General features: G+C 45.1%; 1 protein-coding gene across 1 annotated transcript in view; it reads right to left on the minus strand.

Moving 5' to 3' along the window:
* Window positions 1-9,509, minus strand: part of fcho1 (FCH and mu domain containing endocytic adaptor 1) — a 35,547-nt gene extending 26,038 nt beyond the window's left edge. The window contains exons 1-2 of the mRNA XM_037468941.2: window positions 9,375-9,509; window positions 425-475 (exon numbers count right to left, since the gene is read on the minus strand). Of these exons, the coding sequence (XP_037324838.2) occupies window positions 425-451 (27 nt within the window). The 5' untranslated portion in view covers window positions 452-475; window positions 9,375-9,509. The remainder of the gene's footprint in view (window positions 1-424; window positions 476-9,374) is intronic.
* Window positions 9,510-9,884: the final 375 nt, after the last annotated feature.

Genomic DNA, 9,884 nt, shown 5'->3' on the forward strand with positions numbered 1-9,884 from the left:
CCTGTACCTTTCTATTGACTCGTGTAGCATGGAAAATTAATTGCCCTTCCAGGAACTCATTGCTGTGTCTGAATTTTAGTTCAGCGGTTATAAATTCACTGAGGACTTTTCTAAGTGTAATGAGGCAAAGTAGGAAAAGTAGGGCACACCTGAAATAGACGTACCAGGTGTGCAGGTCGGTGCATTTGTTTCTGGCTAACATCTGTACAGTCGGTGCAGTGGCTAATTAGGGCAAATAATCACGGAGCAGCATTACAACATGCTACCTGCACGCAGCATGAAGGTTGTTTTCATGTTCTTTGAAGATATCATTCCATATTGAAAAAAAAAAACATGTGGCTGAAGGTGTAAAATCCGCCTGCCTGCATAATCCCCACCATTAATATGTATATGACTCATTTACAGGTGTTATCCAGACACTTACCCAGAAGTTGCTCTTAAAGAAGGCCATCTCGACGCAGAGATTCACAGAAATCTATAAAAGAGGTGGAGAAAAATAATTATCAGTAAAAGAGTATTCATATTGACCTCCGTTATCAGACAGTGTGGGAAAATAACCTGGAAAGATGCCTACTGCAAAGTTCATTTTTCCAGCCTTTTCAGCTTCCTTTTGACAATTAACTACAGCTTTGAAGCTTCTGCAAGTTATACATAAACAAGTTAGCAGAGAGCGCTGACTTTATTTATCCTCCGTGGACACCTTCCATGCAGAGAGGGAGGGACAATAGAGGAGAGCTTAACACATTACTTCAAAAGGATAAAGGCAAGGGATTGAAGGAAGCTGAGGAAGGAAGCAGGAAGGAGCAGCGCGAGGGGCGGAAAGGGTGGGAATTCAGGAGAGATAAATCGATGGAGGGAAGGAGGAAGGTAGCCACCAAGGAGACCATCAAAGCTTGTGGAACTGGAGGTTGCAGCACTCAACTGGGATTAGTCCCACGCTGCTTTTGATCAGCTCACACCTGAGACCACATTTTTCATATTTTCATACTTAGTGATTGCTCTTAAACTCCGACCGTGTGTGGACGCGCAGTATAAACCTAGCAACCTTTTATACACTTACACAATATTTTTCAATACACAATATTGAAAGTCAGACTCAAAAGTCTGATTAAAAAACTAAAAGTCAAAGACTTTAATTGGCTGATGTTCAGGAGAGACGACACTTTAGCAGCTGCTGAGCCCCCCCCCCCCCCCCCCCCCCCCACACACACACACACCTGCCCTTTCCAAGGGAATCTATAATGCATGCGTTTCCCCAGGGATACACTCCTATTCGATTGGTTATTCTGCTGACTTATTGTGTGTGTGTGAGAGAGAGTGAGAGAGACCCCTTACTGCATTGGCACAGACTCTGCACAGTATTGGCGACCTGGCAGCGGCAATACCAACAGAAACAAACACAACAAGACTTGCTGTGCGCCCACACACAGACACACACCTTGTTGATTAGCTCAGCGGTGGCACTAGAGCTGCCTGCTTCTTCTGTTTGGCACAGAAGGTTAACTCGGGAAAAGAAAGTGAAATGGTATAGCGTTACGGTCCAGGCTGTGATGGTTCATCACTGGTTGTTGTAGTTATTTACAGCCGAGTTGTATGTGCAGAAACACAAAGACAGGGAGAGAGGAGGGACCCCACGTGGAGCGCAGCCACGCTGGGATGTATACAAGTAGCTGACATCCAGCATTCTCCATCTGCTTCCAACTAAACATTCAGCTGAAATCAGCTCCCAGGCAAACAAAGCCCAAAGTAGGACACGGCCTGACCTTCATTTCTCAAGCTCAAGATCATTTTTTATTCAAAAATCAAATCCATGAACATATGGCTTGATCACAGGAGCAAATTAAAACGACTGCAGACACAAATGTTTAACTGTGAGAATTTGACTCAAATATAAAAAATTAAATGAATGGATGCAATATCTTCAATAAAAGACGTGCTTCAGGGAAGCCTGTTATTTTCTGTGGCTGATGAATGAGAAAATTCAATTCCAGTAATGGATTTTCAGATGATAACATGAGCCATTGTGTGGGTTTAAATGAACAGAATAATCACACGCAGACGTATTAATTGGGATTACTTTCAATCCCGAGAAAATGTCGAAGGAGAAGTTCTTCTCTACTTTGAGGCAAGGAGAAGGTACATTTTGAAAAGTATTTATTTGGTCCGATACATAATTTAAAAACTGGTTTCGACCTAAAACCCTAAGATCTTGAAAAGGGTGAAATAATAAACAAGACTAAGGCAATGCAGCCGTGCTTGAGGCCAAGTTTTGTGTTTTTGTCAAGTAAATGGATCCTGTTCTTAAAATGTTTCAGGAGACCCAGAATGTCAATGTTTGCCCATGGAAATACCTCTCCTGGTTCTTGGAACTACGAATGGTCAGGTTATGTTGGCGACAGAGAGAAAGTTAGAGAATCCCCAAATTCTTTAATATTCATTATCAAAATCTAGCAATCCACCCAGTCGCTGTTGGACCAAAATGCTGACATCCCCTCTGCCACATCATGCTAGTGTAAAATAACAAATTAAAAACCCGGAACTAGGTTTGAGGTGAGGTTCATATCGCCCACAGACAGACAGCAGGTCAGAGACACAAGGCGAGCCGCCTTATCAATGGACACACTGACCTCTCCTGCTCTGTGCCGCGCGCACACAACACACACACGGCTGCTGTGAGAAATTAGGACCGAAGAAAAGCACATGGGGCAAAGTGAAAAGAAGCCTTTTACACAGACACCCCCCATTTATTTCCTCTAGGAATCCCATACTGCGCATTTCTGCTTTTATTTCCCTCTCCACTTTCCTCTTGCCAGAGAGACACACGTCTCTCCGAAGAAAGAGAGGGCGGGAAGGTCAACACAAATATCCGCCTCCGCACTACCTCCACCTGCCTCTCTCCCTCCTCTGAGAGATGAGTGAGGTTGGATCGGAAATTACACCCCCGCGTCACACTGTCAGAGATGGAGCCAGAGAACAGCCTCCTCCTCCACCTCCAGCGGCTCGAAGAGCCAAATAACAGCAGAAACTGGGTTAAATGAAATGACACAGCCAAGCGTGGCATAAAGAGGCTTCACTAACCCTCCCAACAGGCACATTTGTCACAAGCTCAGGTAGCAAAAAAAGGAGGGCGATGGAAAATGACGCAAATGAGTACAGCAGAAAAGGAGAGTTAGAGGGCTAGGTGGGTGGAGAAAAAAAAACTAAACAGCTAGTAATAAACAAGCCTCCAAACGGGTGAAGGACAAGATGAACCGAAAAGTGCACCGACGTAGAGTGAAGGCCAGGTCAAGGAGTAAAAGATCAGCAAGCCATTTCACCTGAAAACAGCACGTTTCCATTGGTTTTACACTTTGTTAATTACATTATCAGAAATAACAATTGAAAAATTGTAATTGACCGGGTGAATTATTCAAGGTGCTATATTTGAGATTGGGATCTCTTCTATGAGAGCAGGCGTCTCGCAGCCACGGATGCAAACAATGCAAAACGGTGCAACCAGCCAGAAACGCTGACACAGCGAAACGTGTGGCCCTGTTTCCTGCTCTATCAAAGCTGTATCGAGTGTAGCACCATGGAGAAACAAGACCTAGTTCAAAGCCGTACAAGTGGCTCTGTGAAGCTTTTGTCATCATATTTACAACATACCAACATTTGCTTTTGAGCACACAAAGTATAGCTCAGGGAGATAGGAAGGCCCCTACCTACAGTATTGGACACATAAAAAAATTAAAAAGTGATATCTTTATGGTCATTGCCATTTCAGACGGCAGCAAAGGTTTTCTATTTCTAAAGTCCAGAGAAGTCGACTGCAGCGCGGATCGAAGCGTGTGTCCCTGAGTATTGGTTTAAAACCTTATTTGTCTCAGTGGAGGAGAGAGGACTTTGTGTCTGGCCCAATTTCCCTCTCCCTGCAGCCAGAGCGCCTTCCGCACTCCCCTCTGCCACCCCCCCCAGCAGGGGACGGCTCACTGCGGCGGCCGCTCATTCGGAGCGAGACTTTACCGTGGATCTCTCTGCTGGCAGGTCTCCCTGCTGCCGCCATGCGACCACTGCAGCTCACCCAGAATGCAGCAGCTCGACTGGTCCTCAACCTTCTGAAATCCTCAGCTCTCTCCACTGGTTACCAGTGGCTGCCCGCATCCAGTTCAAATCACGTACCATGCTGTGAATAGATCGGGTCCAGTCTACGTCCAGGACACGGTCAAACCCTACATCCCAACCCGCACACTCCGCTCTGCATCTGCCAAGCGGCTTGTTCCTCCCTCACTGAAAGCAAGACACTCAACAAGATTATTTTATTTTATATTTTAAATAAGCTAGCTAACCAAGGGTCTTTCTCAAGGAAATAGTCTCCATCAATGTTAATTCTATGAACTTTTTATTAACTTTACTATGAATTTCTAACAGGGCTGTTTTCAACTACAATATAATTATCAAACTATGAACTTGAATATTGTATAAACATTACAATTATGAATATATTTTAACAGGGGTACACTTTCCTCAAGAGAGCTTTATTTTTGAAACCCCACAAAAACACATTTCCACATGATGATGCTGCAGGTACTTAAACGTTACCTTGCTCCCACTGATGGGCCCTTGGAGCCAGAGGAAGAGGCAGCGGAGCACACAGGGGGGGCCAACTCTCCCAACCTCAAACCAGGGACACTTTCGCTGACGGGGGGGTGCTAGCGGTCGGGGGGGAGGGTGCTAGCGGTCGGGGGGGGGGGGGTGCTAGCGGTCGGGGAGGGGAGGGCTAGCGGTCGGGTGTGCTAGCGGTCGACGCGGTGAGTGCTAGCACAATCTTTTTTTTCATTGCAGCGCCAGCCTCACTGCTCATTTTAACAGAGGACCGCTCCGCTCGGGCCACCCGGCACCCGCGCGCACACTCGTCTGATTCGTCACAACAACCTGGAGTTTTTTGCCGAGTTTTCGGTTTGTTTCGAAAAGTGTAACCACGCTTTGGACCGCCGACGCACGCTACACATGTTCGATCGTGCTGTTATGCTAACACTTCCGGTGGACGCTTCTTTGTTGGTGTTCAGCGGTTTCTATTTCCGGTCGGCGCCGGCGGACTGAGAATCAAAACTAGGCATCGAATTTTAAACTTTTGAACGATACCGGGTAAATCGCAAAGCTAGTCCCGATTCCAATCGATTCTCGATACCCAACCCTACTGATGACATCAGGACCGTAGAGAGCCTCTACATCGCATGATGCAAACTAAAGACACACCTCAACTAAAAACACTAATTGTAGCAGTTAAATTGTACTTATCCAAGTTGTAAATCGGCTTATTTGATGAAATTGCACTCTCTAATTCGGGTTAATTATTGTTAATGACAATAAAACCTATGTGGGGTGATCAATCATGCTACAAAATAGAAAAAAGCTCTTTAGAATATCCCACCACACAGGTGGGCATCTTTAAATTTATAATATCCATTTATCCAGGTGCTGAATCATTGTGTGTCTATTATGAAAGAGAAAGATGGCTGTCATCAACAACAAATTCAGCGCCCCCAAATTGTCAGCACATCCCACAAAGACAAGTGCGTCAACAAAACACTCGAGGACTTAAACCAGAGGCTGCACTTTAACAATGACGCAGCGGAACCAACGACCACGTCAGCGCCATCACCGGACAGATGATGATGACAGAATGACACCCTGTGTTTAATTACCAAGACAGCTTATTGGTGTAGTCGAGCCTTCAGTGACCGAGACCAAACAAACAGAACAGTGAGACAGCAAACACAATAGGCGAGAGAGAGAGAGAGAGATGAACACAACTGGGGCCGTCAGCTCCCCATTGTCGTGGCCTGAATGTGCTTTTGTCACAGCAGCACACAACCCCAGTCGCGTCCAGTCTATGTCAACGTGCCAGGCGGGCATCGCTTCCAAGCCCTGGCATGACGGGCCGATACGGGCGAGAGAGCAGCGTGACAGCAGACTCGCTCACCGAACACGTCGACGTGCTGCGCGGAGGGAGACGAGCACGTTTGCAGCAGTGCAGCTGCTGGTGAAGACCCTGCAGGTTATTGTGTACGACGTGCTGCCCTCTACCTGAGATGTGTTCTTTTATTCTTAGTAAAACAATTGACAAATTATTCACATTTGGTGTTTGTTACATAACGGTCAAAAGTTCAAGCTAAGTAAACGCGAACTGCTCATGAAATGAACTGAATTTTAAAGCAAATGATAATGAAGGTCACTATGAGGTCACACTGTGTTTAAATACACAGTTTGAACTGTTTATGTTCAAAGGTTCCATCCTCTGGGCTGATTGCTTTTTAATGAAAATAAACCTTGAAAGTTTGAAAATCACCCTTTAAAATCGCCCTATTAAACAACCCTTCTTTCCTTTCCGCTCCCTGTTTGAGCACAGAAATGCATGAAATGAACCAGTAACCTAGAAATAGATGCAGGACCATCCTGCCCCGGGACCCTGCCATCTGCTACGAGGACAGTTTGGCTGGGTGTCAGGTCCTGGTTTTACACTAAGCTACACGATTTCACAGCAGGGTGACGACCCTTTCTTGCCTGGAATTCTAAACAAATATTCATAACAGCACTCGGTATTTGCTGCGCTGCAAATCAAAAGTCCTGAGAGTTTTGTTAGTGTGGTCATCAGCTGGACTGTTTACTGCCTCGTGCATCCTGCCTCTGGGTTCTGCCCTGCCTGGCAAAGCAAAACGAAGGCCTTGCAGCACTATAGCCTACATATGCAAGGCTACACATGTATAATTCATATTCGTCATTGGCACCATATAATGTGTTATAGGAGCGCCATTTGGGGGGTGTGGGGGATGGTTCACAATAAGTCAAAGTAAGAAGATCCCTACGGGTCACAAAAGGGAACAGAGTGGTCATCAGGGGAGGTGAAGAGTGCGGCTGATTAAGGCTGCAGGCGCGTGCATGGCAACACCGTTGCTGCATTCAAATTGAAATGCAAAACCGGTCGGGTTTATTCGTCGGCTCCATTTTCTCTCCCTACCTTTACCCCTTCTCTCAGACACCTGCAATTTCTGACGTGCGGAGATGTCAAACTCCTCAAGCAGCATCGGACCTTGATCGAGCTGCATGACTGTGAGGAAACATCCAGTCAACAGAAACTGGTGCCACCCAGAGGGTTGGAGACCTTTCTAACATGTTCTCAAGTGTCCAACCTCACTGTCTGCGACAGCCTGAAACTACACATTTAAACTGGAGTATTTCTCCTTTCTGTCGGGGGGGGTCATACAGCAATTTCACCATTTGACTACAAAACAGTCTGCCTGAAACTGACCATTCCAGCGTTGAAAATGAAAGGGCCTCCATATTGCACACGTCAAAATAAAAAAAATGGTTAACACTGCCATCTGAAATGATCCAAGATTTAACTTGGGCATAAAGTGCTTTCACGCACCCCAGATGTCCTCTCCACATCTACAAATGTCTTGGCACTACTGGGAATCACAGTGCTGGGTCACTGATGACCCATCAGCTAAGATAACTGTGCAATATGTTGTCATGTAATATTCAACATACTGTCTGGCATAGTGACAATGCTAGAACCCAACCTGGAGCTCACTCACAAGGCTAACACAAATTAGCCAAATTGTTATCTCATCCATCCAATATTGGTTCATATTTTACTCAAACCCCAGCGGCAAATGTGAGTGGCCAAGATTGGGCCTGAGAGGTGAGAGTAGGAGTCTCTGATGGAGTTATTTTGATTCAGTGATCATTTAACTCGTCTCCCTTCTCTCCATCCCTCTCAGACCTGACGCACTGCACCGAGCGAGGAAAGGGTCTCACTCCTGTTGAAGCCGAGGCACCAGGGAGAACCTTGTTTACCGCTTTGATATCATTACACTCACTTTTCAACCCCTGCCATTTGCGCTCAGAAGCAGGCGGAGGGAAACGGCGCTGGCAGTCTGACTAGTGAAGCACAAGAAGACAGATGGGCCGCGTCGAGATGCAAATACGGTGGAGTTTGTTATAACGATACGAAAACCAAACCTCTCTCGGGCAGTCAAAGGGCAATTGGAGTCTGGTTGTTTTAGTGCAACATCCTGAGAGTGATGCAAGCGTGTGACAAACTCAACCCCCCCCCCAAAAAACATTTATTTATTAAACATTTTATTTCAGATAAGATAATTTTTCAGATCGAATTTTTTGCATACATAGAAAAGAGCACGACAGGAGGTGTTAAGTGGGAGGAAATCAAGGATGTTGTTGCCATGGACCAATAAGCCACCCCCCCCCCCCCCAATAGGTTTGTTTTACCATAAAGGTTTGAGGCATATCTGCATCTGCGTCCATCCAAATGTTAAAGGTACGCCCATAATGCAGTATTTTAAAAAAAAACCTACAAATCAACAATATGAAACACAATCCAAGTTCAATCACATATCAAAACCCCGACTTGATCAGATCCTTCCTCTGTAGAAGTTTTTTATAAATAGTTGACAAGAGCTGGACCATGTGGGTCTTTAAGTACTATTCTCCAATGCAAGGCATTAAATACCTGCCATACCTGGAGCCTTCACATGGGAGATCTAAGACAGAAGAGTTCATCTGTTCAGACATGAACAGATGAACTCTCTCTAGTGTTTTTCAGTTTAACCCTGACAGTAAACCCTAAAACAGGTCCTGATCATTCATTAAACTCTTTTTTTTTTTACTTCTCAAACAAAGTAAAACCAAGGGCAGAATCATCAGCGATTTCAGCTTTGCTCGGTTTCAACACAAATGTTGACTGATAAGCAACAAAACATTAAAGTAGTGAAAAACAGAATACATATTTGAGGCCATTTAAAAATCTAGTCTAGTCCAAACCATGGCAGGATTTAAAAAACCCTCAAATATCTGCCACAGCATTGATCGTGATCAAGTCACAGATCCACATGACTGTAGAGAAATGACAATTTACACGAGCTGTCATGTGTAAACATGAGGACCATATGAACAAAAAGCCATTCAGCTCCCCTAATGACTTTGAGCATTAGACGGCAGAAAGATGAGTAACTATCTCATGAGTCCACCGTCCCCTCCACACAGACGCTTCTGGAGACATGTCGGTTCTCGAGAGTGAACATTACCTACTACGTTTAAAATTCTGCATTTACTGTTGTATTTAACGCACTTTTTTTTTTAAGCCGACACGTCCGCTCGTCTCTCATCAACTTTCTCGTTCGTGCTCATTTTATTTCCGTTCATGTGTCAAACAAACGTGTCCGTTAGTGCTGGCGGTGTCACAAGCGTGCACGAGCCACTCGATGTTTTGAATAGCCTAGCATTAGCCCAGTCCTGCGAACCCATTGCCGAATTGTTGTACTCACATAATCGAAGGTGGTAAAAATGAAGAAAAAAAAGGAGTCGTTCAATACCTGTACGGACTTTTCCAACTGCGTTTATAGTGCATTTCCCATCCCCGGACTGCTCGTCAGCCGCCGTCCGACACTTGTTTGCAGCCGCCACGGTTTGATCCCAGTAGTAGAAAAATCGACCAGGCAGTTTTCAGTGTGTGAGCAAACTCCCGCCCACCTCGGCGCTGATTGGTTACCCTTCCTGTCCACCAAAGAGAGACGCGTAGTAGGCATAGCAACTGTGTAAAAAGGTGGGTCTAAGCGATCACACTAGCACCGTATTGGGTATTTCTTTCGAGAGTGACGCCCATAAAATACAGAATGTAAAAAAAATAAATGAAGCAAACCTGAAGGACGTGGCTTCTGTCTTCTGTTCCCCTAGAATCAGATTAAACGTTAGTGTGAACATTTGATAACTTCTGTACCCAGTGTTAACTTTACACTGTTTGACAGCATGATGCATGTATTATGTATCACCTCTCAGTGAAGCTATTTGTTGATGATTAAACGGGATTTCTAAAAAATACACTT

Source organism: Pungitius pungitius, chromosome 7, assembly GCF_949316345.1.
Source record: "Pungitius pungitius chromosome 7, fPunPun2.1, whole genome shotgun sequence".
NCBI lineage: Eukaryota > Metazoa > Chordata > Actinopteri > Perciformes > Gasterosteidae > Pungitius > Pungitius pungitius.